The sequence below is a fragment of the Ranitomeya imitator genome, chromosome 2 (assembly GCF_032444005.1).
Source record: "Ranitomeya imitator isolate aRanImi1 chromosome 2, aRanImi1.pri, whole genome shotgun sequence".
Taxonomy (NCBI): Eukaryota; Metazoa; Chordata; class Amphibia; order Anura; family Dendrobatidae; genus Ranitomeya; species Ranitomeya imitator.
The window spans coordinates 45,381,383-45,405,017 of NC_091283.1; the positions used below are offsets into that span (position 1 = coordinate 45,381,383).

General features: G+C 43.6%; 1 protein-coding gene across 1 annotated transcript in view; it reads right to left on the reverse strand.

Moving 5' to 3' along the window:
- Positions 1-6,375: 6,375 nt before the first annotated feature.
- LOC138661728 (gap junction delta-2 protein-like) overlaps positions 6,376-23,635 on the reverse strand; it is a 46,806-nt gene continuing 29,546 nt past the window's right edge. Inside the window, exon 2 of the mRNA XM_069746613.1 lies at positions 6,376-11,301. Coding sequence (XP_069602714.1) covers positions 10,470-11,301 — 832 coding nt within the window. The 3' untranslated portion in view covers positions 6,376-10,469. The remainder of the gene's footprint in view (positions 11,302-23,635) is intronic.

Here is a 23,635-nt window from a genome sequence, read left to right on the forward strand (position 1 = left end):
ATGTTAACTACTAAGAAGCTGGGATAGTAGAGAAGCCTCCGCTCCCCGTAGCCCACCATAAATCCAAAAGCAAGACCCCCAACCCCCCGCTCCTGTATTATACGTCAATCATTATCGTTCATTTACTTGATTGGATTTTTAAAATTTGGAGCCTTTCGGTTCCCTGCGTCCCTGCCTGCAAATAGTCTTTGTTTGCACCCGCACGATGTGTCACGTTACATCAAGCGCAGGAATAATCTATGCAATGGGAACGACTGGAGGTTTGCCATTAATATTAACGCGGCCATAGGACTGCTGCAGGGAGGTGAGCGCAGCCTCGTTTTTAGAGGATTTGGATCTAAACATTTTTGTAATTGGGTGTCACTTAAAAAAATTAAAAGTTGCACATTTGCCTTCTTTAGCTTCGTTGTTACACTTCCTATTGGTGCTGAATGAGTTAACTGAGGATCAGTCAGTGAGCGCATTCTGATGGGCGAGTATGAATTTTTTTTTTTTTTTTATATGTGGATGTATGACCACAGACCACATCAAAGTTGAGCTAAACTTTGATGTGGTCATAAATCGGCTGAGAAAGGATAAGTCTGGGTTCAGACGGGCCATATATACTCAACTTGCGTCTCCTGACCAGAACTTGCTGCCTGATATGCCTCAATGAGGCTGTAAGTTCAGGTCAGGACCATAAATTTCGCCTGTTTGAACCTGGCGAGCAGCAGTGCAGGTAAAAGGCAAGCGGTGCAAAGTTTTTAATGAAGCCCAGGTGCAAAATTAGTTTTAGGCCAAAATACACGCACTTAACAGAGTTTTGTCATCTCTGAGACCCTATCCCAATCTGTAATAATATTAACAGATACCTTAGTATAGTTCTTCTGATAACCTATGTCACTTACATCAGCGCTGGGCATTGCAGTAGCTTCAGTATCCATGGTTACGACCACTAACAACAACGGTTACCTAAGCACCTAAGCTACAGCGATGCCCTGCACATGGGGTAAGTGACATAGTTAATCAGAAGAACTATAACACATTTCCTATTGGAGGTATTTGCAGATATTATTTATTATTACTACACCTACTACATATTGGGATAGGATCTTTGCTTTAAGTAAAAAAAAAAAAATCCCTAAAAATGATTTTTTTTATCCTTTAAATGAAGCGTTTAGGACATGCTGGGAGTTGTAGTTTTGCAATGGATAGAGAATCGCAGATATGGGATCTGTACTATCACTTCGAATTACCTTTTTCCATCACTGGATCAAACACCCGGCAGCTTGTCGGCTAAACGCGCGTCGGGTCCTTGATGTGTTGTATCCTTCCATGTCCTCTGCGATTTACGCACATGGATCTTGGATCCATCGTCACTAATACGTGACCCAACGGCATCTCTGAATTATTTTTTTTTTTTTTACAAGAATTTCCCTATATTGAAGAGGAGGAAAAAAAAACAAAACGGGTGCAGCCCCCTTCGTTTTCAGGATCAGCGAGTGGTCTTGATAAGGTGATGGCATATGAGAGCGATATGCTAGGAAGACCCCTTTTATGTGAAATCAGTAAACCTGTTCAGGAGGAGACATTTGTCAATGGCCAAGATCGAAGGAAGAAATGATAAACTTGTCCTCGAAAAACACGAACATGAACCGACAGGAAATGAGACCACCCTACAGTGCCCCCATATAACAGTAACATTAAGAAGACACATATCAGCATTTATTATAGTAATTCATAGATTCTCCATAGAATTCCTGAGACTTGTTCTTCTCGGAATATTGCACCTGTATTACAGCTGAAATCTGCATTGCATCATCGGTTCACCCCACCCCATGACCCTGCGCCAGAAATGTCATTATGGAAAGTCAATGTCCGGAACGGTTGGATATTTCTGTACATTTGGTTGATACAAGCACCTTTTGAGTTTCTTCCATTTTGACTGTATCCTGAGTCTGATGCCGGGTGACAGCACGGACGCGCGCTGCCTGCAGGTGAAGGTGGGCGTAGCGTGGAACACTGAGTTGACTCTTCGCTGAGAGTTACCTAAAAGACGTCCACTGACTTGTCTCTCTTGAGGAAGAATTTGCTAAATGGAGGCAGTGATTCCTTAAAGGGAAATAAACATCAATTTAAAGAATAAAAACCCTTTGGATTTTTTTTTTTTTACCCAATTGCTGATCTGCCAAACTTAATCATCAAACCATTAATATATCATTCTAGTACAATACTCCACTTTTTTTTTTATATATAGAAAAATTACAGGCCGTATACAGGTATTAAACACATGCTTACATACCAACATATGACTTTAGAAAAATTGCGCGGTTTATGACGTGTTGGGGGGGCACATACTGAATTGTTCAGATCTAGGCTGAATTCTAAGCAGCTGCAGCCCCAGCCTAAGTGAAGTTGCTACTAGTTATTTTATACGTGACCTTGATTAAGGCTGCGTTCATACCTTGCGTGCAAAAAATTCAGTTCAGTATGAAATGTAAATGACTTCTGCAAAAATCACCTTAACTGTTAATGGCCATGTAGAGACGAGCAGATTGATTTGAAGGACCCTGGTCTAACGATGACTTCAGTTTTCCGATTGCCCTGCGAACTACCTAATACCTACTGGCATCCCCGGTGCCTCCTCTGATTTGTAGGACCCTGGTCTAATGGTGACTTTAGTTTTCCAGTAGCCCTGTGAACCACCTCCTACCTACAGTATCAACATCACTGCTGCCTCTTAGACTTGTAGGACCCTGGTCTAATGGTGATTTCAGTTTTCTGGTTGCCCTGCGAACTACCTCCTACCTACTGGCATCCCCGGTGCCTCCTCTGATTTGTAGGACCCTAGTCTAATGGTGACTTTAGTTTTCCAGTAGCCCTGTGAACCACCTCCTACCTACAGTATCAACATCACTGCTGCCTCTTAGACTTGTAGGACCCTGGTCTAATGGTGACTTTAGTCTTCTGGTAGCCTTGTGAACCACCTCCTACCTACCGGTATCCCTGCTGCCTTGTCTGATTTGTAAAACCCTGGTCTAATGGTGATTTCAGTTTTTCTGGTAGCCCTGCGGACTACCTCCTACCTACCGGCATGCCTGCTGCCTCCTCTGATTTGTAGGACCCTGGTCTAATGGTGACTTTAGTTTTCTGGTAGCCTTGAGAACCACCTCCTACCTACCGGCATGCCTGCTGCCTCCTCTGATTTGTAAGACCCTGGTCTAATGGTGATTTCAGTTTTTCCGGTAGCCCTGCGGACTACCTCCTACCTACCGGCATGCCTGATGCCTCCTCTGATTTGTAGGACCCTGGTCTAATGGTGACTTTAGTTTTCTGGTAGCCTTGAGAACCACCTCCTACCTACCGGCAACCCTGCTGCCTCCTCTGATTTGTAGGACCCTGATCTAGTGGTAACTTTAGTTTTCCAGTAGCCTTGTGAGCCACCTCCTACCTACTGGCATCCCTGCTGCCTCCTCTGATTTGTAGGACCCTGGTCTATTGTTGACTTTAGAATTTCTGGTAGACTTGTGAACCACCTCCTACCTATCAGCATCCCTGATGCCTCCTCTGATTTGTAGGGACTGTGTCGTCACATTATTGTTGCGGCGTGATGCCCACATGACTAATAAGAAGAGGAGCCGGGAATACCAGTAGGTAGAAGGAGGTTCGAGGGGCTCCTGTCCAGGACCAGGGTCCTGTGAATCCATTCGGTCATCTCTATCGGCATGTAGTTATGCAATTCTCTGCATGGCTATTAAGAATTAAAGTGGTCTGAGTCACAGTCATTTGTGGTTCTTGGGCTGCATAGTAAACGCAACGTGTGGACACAGCCTCAGGTTTCCTAATTAAGTCACCAAACAATAGAGGAGGAGATGCTGAGGTGGAAATATATAGTTTTCTATGATTTGGTTCAGTATTTCAATGTAAAACACATTCAGATTCATTGATTGAGGATCTAGAGAAATAATTCACTGAATTAAGTGGACTAACAGTATAAAATATAACTTTTACTAAAGTACATTAAAACAACCAATATTCTAACCCACCATGCAAAGTATGTCTATCTCCCAATCGCACCTCATAAGATTGGTGCAATATCTGATCCCACCCTCTCATAGAGAATCCTGTGAGTCATGCTTCTGCCACCCACTCAATAGAGAAATCTATGACTCCTGCTTCCCCACCCACTCATAGAGAAGTCTAGGAGTCCTGCTTCCCCCACCCACTCATAGAGAAGCCTAGGAGTCCTGCTTCCCCCACAAACTCATAGAGAAGCCTATGAGTCCTGCTTCCCCCACCCACTCATAGAGAAGCCTAGGAGTCCTGCTTCCCCCACAAACTCATAGAGAAGCCTACGAGTCCTGCTTTCCCCACCCACTCATAGAGAAGCCTATGAGTTCTGCTTCCCCACCCACTCATAGAGAAGCCTACGAGTCCTGCTTCCCCCACCCACTCATAGAGAAGCCTATCAGTCCTGCTTCCCCCACCCACTCATAGAGAAGCCTATCAGTCCTGCTTCCCCACCCACTCATAGAGAAGCCTAGGAGTCCTGCTTCCCCCACAAACTCATAGAGAAGCCTACGAGTCCTGCTTCCCCACCAACTCAGAGAAGGCTACGAGTCCTGCTTCCCCCACCAACTCAGAGAAGCCTATGAGCCCTGCTTCCCCCACTCATAGAGAAGCCTACGAGTCCTGCTTCCCCCACCAACTCATAGAGATGCCTATGAGCCCTGCTTCCCCACCAACTCATAGAGATGCCTATGAGCCCTGCTTCCCCACCAACTCATAGAGATGCCTATGAGCCCTGCTTCCCCACCAACTCATAGAGAAACCTACGAGCCCTGCTTCCCCCACCAACTCATAGAGAAGCCTATGAGCCCTGCTTCCCCTGCCGACTCATTGAGAAGCCTGTGAGTCCTGCTTCCCCCACCGACTCATAGAGAAGTCTACGAGTCCTGCTTCTCCCATCCACCCATAGAGAAAGCCGAGTCCTGCTTCTCCCATCCACCCATAGAGAAAGCCGAGTCCTGCTTCTCCCATCCACTCATAGAGAAAGCCTACGAGTCCTACGAGAAAGACTGTGAGTCCTGCCGTCCCTGCTCATTCATAGATAAAGCATGTGAGTGCCACTTACCCCACCCATCCATAGAGCAAGCCTGTGAATCGCACTTACCCTGCCCACCCATAGAGAAAGCCTATGAGTCCTGCTTCCCTCGCCGACTCATAGAGAAGCCTGTGAGTCCTGCTTTCCTTGCCAACTCATAGAAAAACTCTGTGTGTCTTGCTTCCTCCATCCACTCATGGTGAAAGACTGTGAGTCCTGCCGTCCCTGCTTATTCATAGATAAAGCATGTGAGTCCCACTTACCCCGCCCATCCATAGAGAAAGCCTGTGAATCGCGCTTACCCTGCTCACCCATAGAGAAAGCCTATGAGTCCTGAATCCTCTGCTCACTCATAGAGTAAGAATATGAGCCCTGCTTCCTCCAACAACTCATAAAGTAAGATTATGAGCCCTGCTTCCTCCTCCCTTATAGAGAAAGCCTGTGAGTCCCACTTACCCCACCCACTCATAGAGAGAGTCTGTAAATCCTACAAACACATACAGGAGAACCCATCAGTCACTGTGTATGAGTCGGGTAAGGAATTGAATAGCTTTTTACATACAAATTTGAATTCAAATCATGAAAAACTATATATCTTTGAGTTGAGCGTTGGAAACTGGTCCAAGGGCAAACCCACATTTAGAGGCATTGCCCATGGACTCATGTTCAGTGGGGTCCAAAAGCTCCTTAGGCAGTTAAAGTGCTCCTTAAAGGGGCATTCCATCAATATACATATCTGGGGGTTCCACTCTTGAATGGAGTGATGACACACATTTGACCACTCTACTCCTTGTTGCAGTGGAGCATCAATTCTGATGGTCCTTAGCACTTATCAAACAGATAGGTGATAGATTTTTTTGCGCAGAAAGCTCCTTAAATTAAATTTCCCCATTTCTGGATTGATCCCTATTAGAACGTTACCATATTACATTGATGAGTGCTCTTATGATGTATGGTACTCTACCCCCTCTTCTACACTACCCAAAATTAAAATTTGAAGTCCTCCATAGTCGTTACTTCTGGACCGCCTGCTTTTATACCGCTGTTTTAGGGTTACCTCTCTCTTGTCCCTACAGTGGGTATTAGCACCAGAGTTACTATACATGTTCTAGATCAAGAGGTTACCACGTTACGTGGGCTACATATTATTTGGAGACTGTACAAAAAGTGCATTGAAAGAAAGTAGAAAGGGTCCGACATATCAAATCGGCAGAGCCATGTCGAAGGCATATTATCACAATTGCTACTAGATGGTGGCCAATGGGTCACCTTACGTCCCGGCATTTTTTTTTGGTCAACTTTTTGCATTGATTCCATGGGATTAAGCACTTTTTAGTTAGTTTTATGCTACATCAGTCTCTAGATCATGTTGTTTGGTCTTTTGGTGATTTTAGAAGGAGCAAATTGAGTCACAGAAAAGTTTTTCAATTATTCTAACACTATAATGTTAGGTACCCAACAAAAAATGGGGGACTTCTAAGTGAGATGGTATTTTTTCTCTAAAGTTTTTCAGAATATTGTCTAAGCCCTTGGTTCACACTTGGGTTGTATGCCACCGGAGGTAGATGTTCTTTGCTAAGGTGGTACTGTACTTGAAAAACTAGCACATTGTGTAATTCTAGCTTTGGGGGTATTGCTATTTATTTGAATAAGGGGTATTGGTTTACACCCCAAACATGAACCCTTCATCTATGTATATTTAGGCTCTTTCCAATAGTAAAAAGCTATTGGAAATCCAAACGGTTTTTCCATCTATATCTAAGATATGTCATCACCTTATGATCGGCGGAGGTCCAACATTTTGGATTCCCACCAATCCAACAAATGAAACAGGAGCAATGCTACCCCAGTGGATTAGCATTCCTTATTTCTTGCATAGCGTCACTGCAGCAGGGGGGAAAAAATCAGGAATGCTACCCCAGTGCTGCATCCATATAATTTTTTGCAATAAGGAATTCCCAGAGGTCGGACTCCCACTGATAATATGGCATATCTTAGTCATAACTGGGAAAATTCATATAACTGGTGAATCTATACAATTAGGACCTACTTTTATTTCTCCCTTCCCTGGCCAAGTTCTTACTTGGACTGGATACCTTCTTACAAGTAGTGGCATTTTTCTACATGGATCGACTGATTTTAAAGTTCCCTAAAGTTTTTTAATGCCTTCCTCAAAGTTAGTAAATATAAAGAAGGTGGCAACTTTATAGGGGTCAATTTTGTTAGAAGGGTTACAGCTGCGATCGGTAGGGATCAGGCGCAATCTTCAGGAGGACTGGCAGAAAGTGATCATTTTCCCTACAGCACAACCGCAGGACAAATAAAGTATTACATCATGCCTATTAAAATCAATGGCTGACAATGTAATGCCGAATCCTCCAGAAAGATAGCCACTCTTTGCAAGTTGTGAGAGGTGGGCTATTAACTATTAAGTCAAAATCACTCAATAGGGAATATAAAAGTGAATTTTCTAAAACCAAACTACTATAGTCTTCCCAGGTATAGCATTGGCTGGGAATCCCTATGGATGAAAGTCCTGGTGCCCACAACCCATTCCAGTTACTGTGAAAAATTTGTTATTGATTGAAAAATGCAGATCATTTCTATTTAGATGGCAATTAATATAGATATCGAATGAGCATGAAGATAGCACCACAACATGCCAAATTTACAACCACTAAATGCAATCCTCATTTACCCAAGCAAGACATTCATGTCTTTGGAGGCATCATCTCATCTTGCACATAGCAAATCTTAATATTATTTAACATGCAAAATGTAAAAAATAAAAATCAGGTTGAGTAGTTTTTAATCATCAGTCGTCATGCTACTCGTACTTATATGAAATCTGCCCCGAAGCCTTGCATCTCAACAGCTTGGTGTTTCGGTGCTCCCTCATTGTGCCTGCGTATATATCCTCATTCTGTTGTCGGGACCGGTAGACTTTATTGGTTGAGTGATGTATTCTCAGTCTAAATAATGGGTTGTGTTTTGTAAGATCTTGAGCATTTGTGTAGAGCGCCCTTTATCTACGTGTTGGGTCTGAAAACATTTCCTGCTTCTTTACGATTGATTGCCTCTTTTACGTGGAGACCATAATCATCCTCCATTGGAAGCGCGAGGCCGAGCGTAATCAGGGAATTTGCCGCCGACAAGGATGAATCTGAATGCGAATGAACAATCGCACTAACGATCGCTCGGCAGCATGCCGTGCCGATGACTTGCTCAACGTAGCTGGAGCTAAATGAGCACTGACATGCTGTGACATTGATCCATGCAAAAAGACCCTTAGGCTTGGTTTACATGGCCAAGTTTTGGGTTCGGTTGTGCAACGGGCTGCATATGGTCATAATCTGCATGAAACTGCGCATGAGCAAGCTTTGCTCTTTTGGAAAAAATTGCAGGATATGCTATTCTCACCATACAGGGTATGTAACTGCGGGTATCTCCGAGCAGCATGGAGACCTACAGACCTAGTAATATCAGCAAATGCCGACATCAGCATCAACCTATCAAGGGATGCCACTTGATATCGGGGCGTAATTATAGCGGGTGCAGAGGTTGTAGTCATATCCAGGTCTGGTGCTATCAGCTACCCAAAGTACAACCGTACCATAAGGCTATGTGAATACGTTGCGGATTAGGCTTAGGAATTTCTGGTGCGGATTCTGCCTCTCCTGGCAGAAAATGCACCTGCGTTTTTTTGTGTGGTTCCGCAGCGTTTTTTTGTGCGTTTTTGCTGCGGTTTTTTTGCGGATTTGCTGCGTTTTTTACCCCTGCGGTTTTCTATAATGGAATGGGTACAAAAACGCTGCAGATTCCCAAAAAAGAAGTGACATGCTACTTCTTTTAAACCGCAGCGTTTCCGCAGCGGATTTTCCGCAAAGTGTGCACGGCATTTTTTTTTTTTCTCATTGATTTACATTGTTTTGTAAATCAATTGCGGATGTGCAGCATTTCTGCACCGCAAAAAACGCTGCGGATCCGCAGAGAATCCGCAATGTGTGCACATACCCTAAATGGTCTATGATCGTTGATCCAGAAGCACTGAGGGTCCATTTGCAGTTATCGTAAACTGCCCAAACTTGGTCCGATCGATAGGCTGATATTCATGGGGCAATCGTGAATTTATTATTGGAAAAATGATAATTTTTGCATAATTGCTGTCCCTATTTTTACACGAGAGTATGTGCTGCAGACATGGCTAACTTTTAGAGTTGCGTAGTAAATGGGATCGGCCAGCAACCAGCATTTGTTGGGCGATCGCTGGGCATTTATATACAGGCAACGATGGGAAATGGCCAACATAAATGGGCCCTTACTTACATGTGTCGCTAGTATCTTCCTTCACCTCCATCACATCTGGTCCCTTGGTCAACCCCTGAGTTTATGACAACCATATGCCCCTTAATAAATTAAACTGCCATGGTAGGTGTTGTAGTGATTCCTTACTTATCTGTTTGGAGTAGTGTCATTTACCCTCAACTTCTACTTTCTACAAAGTTCCTTCAAGATGTGTCCTTGGCTTTGGTGTTTCCTCCTAGTATCCTCTGGGCTACCCTTTACTGGATCCTTGCTGGTTCTACCTCTTGTTTGACTCTTCTACCAGGATACCTGTTAAAATTTATTCTTTGCTGTATTCGTGTTGCAATGTTTTCCTGACCCCGTTTGCCTGCCATGACCTCTTACCGTGCCTGCTGGCTGTTCTTGTGCCCTTCCATGTCTTAATTAATGATTCGTGTTAGATATAGAGAAAAAAATAAACAAACTAGAGATTCCTGGCTCCTTAGCAGGTTTTGTAATTTGCAATTCTGTTTCGGGAGCAGGTGAGGTGTGAATGAGGATTTTATCGGAGGGAGTTTGCAGTGAGTGGGAGGTGAGAGGTATATAACAGTCGTGAGAGGTTTTTTTTACATAAAGTCCTCTCTTGAAGAACCCCTTATGTATATCATTTATTTGTCCTCCCTGCTTGTCGTTATGGCTTCTTATAAGTTAGTGCAGATGTTCTATATTTATAACACTCCCTGGAGGATACATGTATACCACTCTCCATCATCATCGGTCCATCAGTGGCTGGCATTATAAAAACAAGATAAATTGCAGAATATAATACTGAGCAAAACTCTTCAATTTACAGGCCCAAAGTTGTAGTAAAAAAAAGCAATAGTCCATATTTTCATCTCCCACCCCATCCTCCCATGCTAAGTCCAAGCTTTGCTTCCCATAAAAGCCAGCAGCCATAATCGTCGACAGGCCGCTAATATAGTTTTGAGGGTCTCCACTGTTGGTTGGAAGACTGACGCCATTCTCTACCATATTTGCGTTCCCATACATTCTCTAAAGCATGGAGGAGATCTAGAAACCGTTGGCATGACCACACGTGGGGTCAAACGTAAGCTGACTCACTGGACTGTGTCCTCCCCAATGTTGGCACTTGAGCCAAGGTGGATGGCTCCTTTTTACGCACCTCACACACTGACTTCCTGCGAGCCTGTACTCCCCTCATGGCTGTCTTGATCTTTCGCCACCCGAGATGGTTTAGCTCGGCTAAGTTAAGAAGGACACAGATGCCACTGACAGCAAACATGAAGACCAGGAAGACTGTCTTCTCGGTTGGCCGAGAAACGTAGCACTCTACCTCCTTTACGCAAGGGTAGCGGTCGCACTCAAAGATGGGTGGCACACTGAAGCCATAAAGAAAGTATTGTCCTGCAAGGAATCCAATCTCTAAAGCATTCCTAAAAAAGACCTGAATGATGTAGAAGCGGGATATGCCCTCTTGACGTTTCACCTTGGGACTTTTCCCTGCTTTCTTGGGTGTGTTCGGGATCTCTTTTACTTCCAAGCAGTCTGGTTCATCCTTGGAGGACATGTCTGGGTTTTGCATTAAGATCCCATTGATATTTTTCATTCTTCTGTTTTCTCGCGGCAGTTCCTTCTCTAGCAGAGGGTAGAGAAAGGAATATCTGCGGTCTCTCTGCTTCGCGGACTGATGGACAGAGTATGTAATGAAGCAGAGGCTTGGTGTGCAGACAAGAATTATCTGGAAGACCCAATACCGGATGTGGGAAATTGGGAAAGCTCGATCATAGCAGGCTTGGTTACAGCCGGGCTGAAGGGTGTTGCACATGAACATCGTCTGTTCGTCTTCATAGACCGTCTCCCCAACGATTGCCACAATTAATATGCGGAAAATGACCACTACAGTCAGCAGGATCCTATCGGGAAGAAAAGAAGATAATGAATAGTCTACTTATATGAGATGGCATAACCAAAGTCTACAGTGAACCTGTCTAGTCATGTAGTGGTCAGGAGTGTAACCAAGGAAGAGGCATGTGTCATGGTTGCTGAGGGCCAGTAGGGTGCCAACTAGTGATTTGCCTTGGCTAGGATATTTAGATACGTGGCTTGGGGCAGTAAACTGAATCTTTGCCCCAGGTGAAACAAAGCCTAGATAACCACTCTGCCGTAGACTTAGCCTTATGACTTTTTCAACACACAAGAAGATACCCAACGAGCTATAAAATGTATAAACATTACATATATATAAAAAAGCAAAAGTAATCAATAGTTGTTATAAGGGGTGGAGAAGCAGACCCCCATCTCCGTCGTGTGGTTTGTACAGGATGACTCTTGTAAGGCCACATTCATCGGAACCATCTTGGTTGCCAATATCAATCAAAACAGAATTCAGCATTCATTCTATCAGAGCAGTGTATGTCGACACCCACTGATACCGAAGGGTTCGACAGACTGTATGATGTGTATGTTTGTCGAGGCAGTTAAGGATCTGGCATGACCGATTTCAGACTGCCGATCCTCTTGTTCTCTCAGAGGTAAGCCTCTGCCAAACATGTCTGGCGGTGGCTCTTTTATAGGGAACACAGGAGCCCTTGGCTGAACAATTGCTCCTGTGCATAGGAGAGAAGACCAAGATGGCTGCCAGCTGTACATTTCAGCCAACCTATCGTTTGGTCAACAGTTATCTAATGTGTATGGCGGCTTAAGAAATGAATTCCTCCATCCTGCCAATTGGGTGGTTCTCAGAGGTAGGTATGTCCAACATGGTGTATTTGGATAGTGGACACCAAGTTGCACACAGTCTCATTCACAGGAACGCACGACTGTTCTTCTGGGCAATTTCCAGACTTTCCTGTTCCAGTAAAACACACTATACGTGGTGGATGGTGTCATAACTAAGGATCCCTGGCCAATGCAAAAAAAATGGACAATCATCTGTTCAGATATCCACTATTGCAACAATAGCCAGGAGAGGATTATAAGAAGCCTGAGGAAGTTGACACAAAATGAATCCAGAAGGCGCATGTCTACACAACGACATGTCGCCATGCAATCACTTTACATAGAGTGATCGAGTGTGAGCAGTGTAAGAGTTAAAGGAAAACAGAAGTGTAGGGTGATCTACTGGATATGATCGTAGATAATCATTTAGACTTACAGTATCTCCTGTAACAGTTAAATTAAGTTATTATCAGAAAATGATCTATTTTTTTAAATTATCATTTGTGTGAATTTTTTTTTACATTTTAGGCATATTTTTCCATATTACAATCTGAATTAAAAAATAAATAGAAATCTTGCAATTTTCACACTAACTTCCTGTTGTTTCAGGAAATGCACATGTACATTAGCCACAATGACTATACTGTTTTGTATTGAAGCATCTAATGAGCGTGTGCAAAGGTCATTGTGAAGAGAGGGAGCAGGGTCATTTGTGACCAATTATTGAGATTGGTGGATTCTGTGTTATCAGCAGTGTACAGAGGTCTTACCTGTTATTGTAATTCTGCCACTGCTGAAAAATCTTCATAAAATGACAGGAAGTTCAACTCTAAAATAGCCCCGATGGCTAGTTTGAAAATTGTAGAATTAATATTCTTACTTTTCTTTTTTTTTAAAGATTGTGATATGAGAAAAATTGAAAATATTGCCCAATATATATATATATATATATATATATATATATATACATATATATATATATATATATATATATACGCAAAAGGAAAACTCGATTTAAACCATGGGTCATTTTCTGATGACACATTCCCTTTAAGTGTGCCATTCTTCCGTTATCCTATAAACACCGCACAAGGGAACGGGAGTTGAGTTTTTCGTCTCTCTCCTGGTACAACAGCTAGAAATACATGATTCTTCACCTTGTAAAAAAAAAGTAAAAATCTATAGACACCCATGAGACAAATGTGGTGTAATAAAGGAAAATGCCTAAAAATCCATATGTGATAATTACACAAATGAATTTTTCAGATAACCAAATCTCATTAAATGTCAGACATCACCACACATGCGAGTCATGTCAAACGCAAAAAATCTAATTTTATGGAGAACAATAATAGTAATAAGAACAAAAGGCGGGATTATTCAACGGTACAAAATATCACTAAGCGCTATATAGCAGCATTTGGATCTTGTTATTAGGCACTGTATGGTGGTAATATTTAGCTACTATATCTCACTGATCTTTTCCTCCAGCCAACCAAAATTTTTCAGATCCTGATAGCTCAGCTGTAGGAGCAAAACAAAATTTAGTACACCCTGATTGTTTCTTAAAGTAAGAAGGTAAGCATCAGCCAGGTGCTGCTAATCAAAAGCCCTTGATTAATTGTTCATCACCAAAGCGTGACCACCTCTATAAAAGCAGAAGTTTGGGCAGTTTGCTGGTTTAGAGCATTCAGGAGCGGGTTAATGCAATACTAATGAGGAAAGATGTGCACTGAGATCTCAGAGAAGCAGTTGTTTATGCTCATGAATATGAGTAGGGTTATTAAGCCATTTCCAAGCAATCTGGAGTCTATCATTCTACAGCGAGAGAGATTATACACACGTGGAAAGCAAGTAAGAAAATTGACAGTCTTCCCATGGGTGGACATGCCAGGAAATTCACACCAAGGTCAGACGGAGCAAGGCTCAACGAAATTGCATAAAACCCAAGAGCTACAGCTCAGACTCTAAAGGCCTCAGCACGTTCAATGTTCACGTTCATGACAGTACAATTAGGAAAAGACAGAACAAGTATGGCTTGTTTGAAAGTGATGCCAGGAATAAGCGCCTTTCTAAAAAAAGTAAGGGATATCACCTATTGTGAATGGTGGATCCAGTGCTATCTACTGTATATAGAGGTGTTATCAATCATTGTACAGGAGGAGGAGGTGAGCTGTGACATCACCTATTGTGAATGGTGGATCCAGTTCTATCTACTGTATATAGATGTGTTATCAATCATTGTACAGGAAGAGGTGAGCTGTGACATCACCTATTGTGAGTGGTGGATCCGGTGTTATCTACTGTATATAGAGGTGTTATCAGTCATTGTACAGGAGGAGGAGGTGAGCTGTGACATCACCTATTGTGAATGGTGGATCCTGTGTTATCTACTGTATATAGAGGTGTTATCGGCCATTGTACAGGAGGAGGAGGTGAGCTGTGACATCACCTATTGTGTATGGTGGATCCTGTGTTATCTACTGTATATAGAGCTGTTATCAGTCATTGTACAGGAGGAGGAGGAGGTGAGCTGTGACATCACCTATTCTGAATGGTGGATCCTGTGTTATCTACTGTATATAGAGGTATTAACAGTCATTGTACAGGAGGAGGAGGTGAGCTGTGACATCACCTATTGTGAATGGTGGATCCTGTGTTATCTACTGTATATAGAGGTGTTATCAGTCATTGTACAGGAGGAGGAGGAGGTGAGCTGTGACATCACCTATTGTGAATGGTGGATCCTGTGTTATCTACTGTATATAAACTTATTAACAGTCATTGTACAGGAGGAGGAGGTGAGCTGTGACATCACCTATTGTGAATGGTGGATCCTGTGTTATCTACTGTATATAGAGGTGTTATCAGTCATTGTACAGGAGGAGGAGGAGGTGAGCTGTGACATCACCTATTGTGAATGGTGGATCCTGTGTTATCTACTGTATATAGACTTATTAACAGTCATTGTACAGGAGGAGGAGGTGAGCTGTGACATCACCTATTGTGAATGGTGGATCCTGTGTTATCTACCATATATAGAGGTGTTATCAGTTATTGTACAGGAGGAGGAGGTGAGCTGTGACATCACCTATTGTGAATGATGGATCCTGTGTTATCTACTGTATATACAGGTGTTATTAGTTATTGTACAGGAGGAGGAGGTGAGCTGTGACATCACCTATTGTGAATGGTGGATCCTGTGTTATCTACTGTATATAGAGGTGTTGTCAGTCATTGTACATGAGGGGGAGGTGAGCTGTGATATCACCTATTGTGAATGGTGGATCCTGTGTTATCTACTGTATACAGAGGTGTTATCAGTAATTGTATAGGAGGGGGAGGAGGTGAGCTGTGACATCACCTATTGTGAATGGTGGATCCTGTGTTATCTATTGCATATAGAGGTGTTATCAGTAATTGTATAGAAGGGGGAAGAGGTGAGCTGTGATATCACCTATTGTGAGTGGTGGATCCGGTGTTATCTACTGTATATAGAGGTGTTATCAGTCATTGCACAGGAGGAGGAGGTGAGCTGTGACATCACCTATTGTGAATGATGGATCCTGTGTTATCTACTGTATATAGAGGAGTTATCAGTCATTGTACAGGAGGAGGAGGTGAGCTGTGACATCACCTATTGTGAATGGTGGATCCTGTGTTATCTACTGTATATAGAGGTGTTGTCAGTCATTGTACATGAGGGGGAGGTGAGCTGTGATATCACCTATTGTGAATGGTGGATCCTGTGTTATCTACTGTATACAGAGGTGTTATCAGTAATTGTATAGGAGGGGGAGGAGGTGAGCTGTGACATCACCTATTGTGAATGGTGGATCCTGTGTTATCTATTGCATATAGAGGTGTTATCAGTAATTGTATAGGAGGGGGAAGAGGTGAGCTGTGATATCACCTATTGTGAGTGGTGGATCCGGTGTTATCTATTGCATATAGAGGTGTTATCAGTAATTGTGTAGGAGGGAGAGGAGGTGAGCTGTGACATCACCTATTGTGAATGGTGGATCCTGTGTTATCTACTGTATATAGAGGTGTTGTCAGTCATTGTACAGGAGGGGGAGGTGAGCTGTGATATCACCTATTGTGAATGGTGGATCCTGTGTTATCTACTGTATATAGAGGTGTTATCAGTAATTGTATAGGAGCGGGAGGAGATGAGCTGTGACATCACCTATTGTGAATGGTGGATCCTGTGTTATCTACTGTATATAGAGGTTTTATCAATCATTGTACAGAAGGAGGAGGTGAGCTGTGACATCACCTATTGTGAATGGTGGATCCTGTGTTATCTACTGTATATAGAGGTGTTATCAGTCATTGTACAGGAGGGGGAGGTGAGTTGTGATATCACCTATTGTGAATGGTGGATCCTGTGTTATCTACTGTATATAGAGGTGTTATCAGTCATTGTACAGGAGGAGGAGGAGAGCTGTGACATCACCTATTGTGAATGGTGGATCCCGTGTTATCTACTGTATATAGAGGTGTTATCAATCATTGTACAGGAGGAGGTAAGCTGTGATATCACCTATTGTGAATGGTGGATCCTGTGTTACCTACTGTATATAGAGGTGTTATCAGTCATTGTACAGGAGGGGGAGGTGAGCTGTGACATCACCTATTGTGAATGGTGGATCCTGTGTTATCTACTGTATATAGAGGTGTTATCAGTCATTGTACAGGAGGAGGAGGTGAGCTGTGACATCACCTATTGTGAATGGTGGATCCTGTGTTATCTACTGTATATAGAGGTGTTATCAGTCATTGTACAGGAGGAGGAGGTGAGCTGTGACATCACCTATTGTGAATGATGGATCCTGTGTTATCTACTGTATATAGAGGTGTTATCAGTCATTGTACAGGAGGAGGAGGAGGTGAGCTGTGACATCACCTATTGTGAATGGTGGATCCTGTGTTATCTACTGTATATAGAGGTGTTATCAGTCATTGTACAGGAGGAGGAGGAGGTGAGCTGTGACATCACCTATTGTGAATGGTGGATCCTGTGTTATCTACTGTATATAGAGGTGTCATAAGTAATTGAACCGGAGGGGGAGGAGGTGAGCTGTGACATCGCACATTGTGATTGGTAAATCTATATACAGCTGTTACCTCTCACTTTTCATTGCAGTCCTGTCTGTCATGATAATGAGGCTGCTAAAAAGTAATCTTAACAGAAAAGGAATTATGAATTAAGCTTAAAGCCTTGCTCACACTGGAGTATAACACGGCCGAGTGTTATCTGTGTGTTTTACTCATCCCAATGTTACACTATGAGGCAGTGCAGATCTGTGATTATCTGCTATTATTTTATTGAGAAAACAATCGCATCATGCAGTGAGTGCATCTGATAATCATGTCACGTGCACCCATACAAGTCTATGGGTGTGAAACATCAGACTGCACTCAGATGTCATCTGACTGCAGTACGATGTACTCTCACAGGGATAATGGAAAAGATGGAGAAATGACTTTCTCCGTCTTCTCCACACCTGTGCTACGATTCCCTCATGCGAGAGAATGAGATCACAATCAGATGACACGCGGACACTCAGATTGCACTTGTTTGACACTCGGATGACACTTGGACACTCAGATCACACTCGGATGAACTATTCAGACACTCAGATCACACTCGGATGACACACAGATCACACTCGTACACGCAGGTCACACTCAGATGACACTCGGACACTCAGATGATACTCGGATGACACTCAGAGTACATTCAGATGGCACTCAGATCACACTCAGATGACACTCTCTGACACACAGATCACACTCAGATCACACTTGGAAATTCAGATGACACTCGGACACTCAGATCACATTCAGATAACACTCGGACACTCAGATCACACTCGTATGACACTCGGACACTCATGATACTCAGATGACACTCAGATTACACTAAGATGACACTCTCTAGCACTCAGATCACACTCAGATGACACTCGGACACTCAGATCACAATCAGATGACACTCGGACACTCATGATATTCAGGTGACACTCAGATGACACTCAGATGACACTTGAACAGTCAGATGACACTCGAACACTCAAATGACACTCCGACAGTCAGATCACACGCAGCTGACACTCGGACACTCATGATACTCGGATGACACTCAGATTACACTAAGATGACACTCTCTAGCACTCAGATCACACTCAGATGACACTCGGACACTCAGATCACAATCAGATGACACTCAGACACTCATGATATTCAGATGACACTCAGATGACACTCAGATGACACTCAGATGACACTTGAACACTCAGATGACACTTGAACACTCAGATGACACTCGAACACTCAAATGACACTCCGACAGTCAGATCACACGCAGCTGACACTCGGACACTCATGATACTCGGATGACACTCAGATTACACTAAGATGACACTCTCTAGCACTCAGATCACACTCAGATGACACTCGGACACTCAGATCACAATCAGATGACACTCAGACACTCATGATATTCAGATGACACTCAGATGACACTCAGATGACACTTGAACACTCAGATGACACTTGAACACTCAGATGACACTCGAACACTCAAATGACACTCCGACAGTCAGATCACACGCAGCTGACACTCGGACACTCATGATACTCGGATGACACTCAGATTACACTAAGATGACACTCTCTAGCACTCAGATCACACTCAGATGACTCTCGGACACTCAGATGACACTTGGACATTCAGCTCACACTCGGACATTCAGATGACACTCAGATGACACTGACAGAGTTTGAGCTGAGTGTAATTTGCATAATCCACCTGATTCTCTGCAAGAGAGAGTATACGGTCGTGTGAGTGAGCCCTAGTAGTGTGAAAATTGTACTTTTTTTTTTTTTTTTTAAATAGTGATGTATAAAATTTAAAAAAAGTAAAAATAAAAAAATTCACTTAAAAAACAGGATTTTAAAAATAGGTGATTTTCTGATGACACGTTCCCTCTAAGTACAAGGTAAGATGCCTGTCTCATGCGTCGCACTATCATCACCATGCGCCCCATACCCCCATGAGCGGAGCGCTATGTACCGCACAGCCGCTTCCTCATTATAATTGTTAATTTGTTAATTTGATTAAATCTGTAAAATAATCCCTAAAATAAAACCGCACTGGCATATTGAAAAAGAACGCGATTTATCCAGACGTCTATGTCTTAAAACCAATGAGCTTATATCATTACCTCTTCCTTTCCCTTTCTGTAGCGGTAACAGCAGGGGATTGCTTTATTAACCCTTGGTCGGCCGTTAGAGTAATCCAGTGCAGAGAGTGCGCGCTGCCAGACGATGGCGTTCCCTGCAGCATGGCAACACTTGTCGGCAGCTTGTGAGGCTCCCAGAGCCATAGGGCAAGATGACAATGTTTTCGGCTATCTCACCCGTGATAACTCGGTTGTCACATTACGTCATGTTAATATGACTGATGCAAAAAAAAAATGGCGGCGTGATGACTTACACAACAACTGTGGTCAGACAATAGAAATCCCTATGTAAAGCCGCATCTTACATGCAGAGGAATTCATTTCCCTTTATTGGAAAACTCTTTCCACATTTAAAAGGGGTATTCTCACATTGGAGGGGTCATGACCGCTGTCCCGGAGAGCGGGGTCGGAAATGCCCCGTTGCTGCCCGCCACCTTTTCTTTCATTTTCCTGAGGATTTTCTGGTGGCGGTGGAGCACAGAATCGGCAGTCTCTGGCAGTCCACAGCGCTACTTTCTGATGGGGCATTTCAGGGCCCCATTTTCGGGATCGGTGGGAGTCCCAGTGCTTGTTCCCTCAGCGATCAGTCGGTTAGCACCTAACCTTTCAATATGTAGTAACATTATAATGGTGGGAATGACCTTTTATACTGAGAGTGGAAACCTCACCCTTTTCTGGAGACAGAACTAAAACGTGCCGACTATATCACACTAGCTGTGGGGACTAGCAACCTAGCATAAGAATTGCTCGACGACTCCATAGCCATATATTTATAGGGACTGTTGTTCACATGCATAATATTACACGTATAATATCGCTATTCACTGTGCACATGTAATACCACTATGTACTACATTCTGTACAAACATAATACCACTATGTGCTGTACTCATATGTAATACTGCTATATGCTAAACACAGATTTCACTAGAAGCCGTACACATGTATAATATCTATATACACTGTACACACATAATACCACTATGTCCTGTACTCACGGATAATACTGCTATATGCTATACATATATCATGTGTCTTACATATGTATAATATCGCTATACACTGTAGACACATAATACCACTATGTACTACATTCTGTACAAATATAATACCACTATGTGCTGTACTCATATGTAATACTGCTATATGCTAAACACAGATATCACTATAAGCCGTACACATGTATAATATCGCTATATACTGTGCACATATAATACCACTATGTGCTGTACTCATATGTAATACTGCTATATGCTAAACACAGATTTCACTATAAGCCGTACACATGTATAATATCGCCATACACTGTACACACATAATACCACTATGGGCTGTACTCACATATAATACTGCTATATACTTTACACACATAATACCACTATGTTCTGTACTCACATATAATATTACTATATACAAATCACTATATGTCGTACACATGTATAATATCGCTATACACTGTACACACATAATGCCAGTCCTGTACTCACATATAATACTGCTATATACTATACACACATATCACAATATGCCTTACATATGTATAATATCACTTTACACTGTATACACGTAATAAAGGGTGGACCATTTATATGGATACACCTAAATAAAATGGGAATGGTTGGTGATAACCAAGTTGAATGGCCACCAAGGTCTCCCAATCTAACCCCCTTAAGGTACCTTCACACATAACGATATCGTTAACGATATCGTTGCTTTTTGTGACGTAGCAACGATATCGTTAACGAAATCGTTATGCGTGACAGCGACCAACGATCAGGCCCCTGTTGGGAGATCGTTGGTCGCTGGGGAAAGTCCAGCACTTTATTTTGTCGCTGGACCTCCCGCTGACATCGCTGAATCGGCGTGTGTGATGCCGATTCAGCGATGTCTTCACTGGTAACCAGGGTAAACATCGGGTTACTAAGCGCAGGGCCGCGCTTAGTAACCCGATGTTTACCCTGGTTACCATTGTAAATGTAAAAAAAAAACCACTACATACTTACATTCAGGTGTCTGTCACGTCCCTCGCCTTCAGCTTCCCGCACTGACTGTGAGCGCCGGCCAGCCGTAAAGCAAAGCACAGCGGTGACGTCACCGCTGTGCTCTGCTTTACGGCCGGCGCTCAGTCAGTGCGGGAAGCTGAAAGTGAAGGACGTGACCAGACACTGGAATGTAAGTATGTAGTGTTTTTTTTTTTTACATTTACAATGGTAACCAGGGTAAACATCGGGTTACTAAGCGCGGCCCTGCGCTTAGTAACCCGATGTTTACCCTGGTTACCCGGGGACTTCGGCATCGTTGGTTGCTGGAGAGCTCTCCAGCGACCAAACAGCGACGCTGCAGCGATCGGGATCGTTGTCTCGATCGCTGCAGCGTCGCTTAATGTGACGGTACCTTTAGACTTTTATCTTTGGGGTCATCTGAAGGCAATTGTCTATGTTGTGTAGATATGAGATGTGCAGCATCTGTAACAACGGACACTGGAAGCCTGTGCTAGAATTTCTTCTGCGGTGATGCTATCAGTGTGTCAAGAGTAGGAGAAGAGAGTTGCATTGACAATCCAACACAATGGGCAGCACTTTGAACACATTTTATAAAAGGTCATAAACTTGTAAATAACTCATGAAAGAATAAGGTTTCATTAAAACCAAGCACACCATTGTTTTTCTTGTGAAATTCTCATTTTTAATGTGTCATATGACCCTCTTCCCATTGAAAAAAATAAATTTGGGTCCAAAATGTCCGACTTCAAAATGGCTGCCATGTCACCACCCATCTTGAAAAGTTTTCCCCTCCCATATACTAATGTGCCACAAACAGGAAGTTGATATCACCAACAATTCCCATTTTATTTAGGTGTATCCATACAAATGGCCCACCTTGTACAATACCACTATGTACTATACTCGCTTATAATACTGCTATAAACTATACAGATATCACCATATGTCTTACATATGTATACACTGTACACACATAATGCCACTATGTACTTTGCTCACATATAATACTGCTATACACTATACACAAATATTATTGTATGCCGTACACATGTATATTATTGATATACACAGTACACACATAATGCCACTATGTATGTTGCCCACATATAATACTGCTATATGCTATACACAAATATTACTGTATGCCGTACACATCTATAATATAACGCTGGGAGCGTCACTCTGTCCGAAGCCTTTATAGACTACGCAAGCGCAAGCGCCGGCGCAGTCTGGGCCTCACAGAGTGACGCTCCCAGGAGATCGCGGTATGCGTAAACACTGAACGCACACCGTGATCTCCACCGGAGAGTCAGGGACCGCCAGGAGGGTAAGTATATTCACCTGTCCCCCGTTCCAGCGCTGCGTGCGTCTCCGTCTCCCGGGTCCTCTGCTGTGACGTTCCCAGTTCAGAGGGCGCGATGACGCGCTTAATGCGCGCCGGCGCCGCCCTCTGACTGAACAGTCACAGCCAGAGGAGCCAGAAGATGGCGGTGCGCAGCGCTGGAACGGGACAGACAGGTGAGTATAGCAAGTGCTGGGGGCCTGAGCTAGCGGTGACTCCGGCACCTGACCCCCACAGCGCGCCGGTGTCCCCGCCTGCTCAGGCCCCCAGCACTCGGCGCCCAGCGACGATAGGTGAGTATGGTATTTTTTTTTTTATATATATGGCAGCAGCATACGGGGCATATATAATGGAGCATCTTATGGGGGGCATATAATAGGATGGGAGCAGCACATGACAGAATGGGGGCACAAGATGGGAGCAGCACATGACAGAACGGGGGCACAGGATGGCAGCAGCACATGACAGAACGGGCGCAGGATGGGAGCAGCACATGACAGAACAGGGGCGCAGGATGGGAGCAGCACATGACAGAACGGGGGCGCAGGATGGGAGCAGCACATGACAGAACAGGGGCGCAGGATGGGAGCAGCACATGACAGAACAGGGGCGCAGGATGGGAGCAGCACATGACAGAATGGGGGCGCAAGATGGGAGCATCACAAGACAGAAAGGGGCACAGGATGGCAGCAGCACATGACAGAACGGGCGCAGGATGGCAGCAGCACATGACAGAACGGGCGCAGGATGGGAGCAGCACATGACAGAACGGGGGCGCAGGATGTGAACAGCACATGACAGAACGGGCGCACGATGGCAGCAGCACATGACAAAACGGGCGCAGGATGGGAGCAGCACATGACAAAACGGGGGCGCAGGATGGCAGCAGCACATGATAGAACGGGCGCAGGATGGGAGCAGCACATGACAGAAC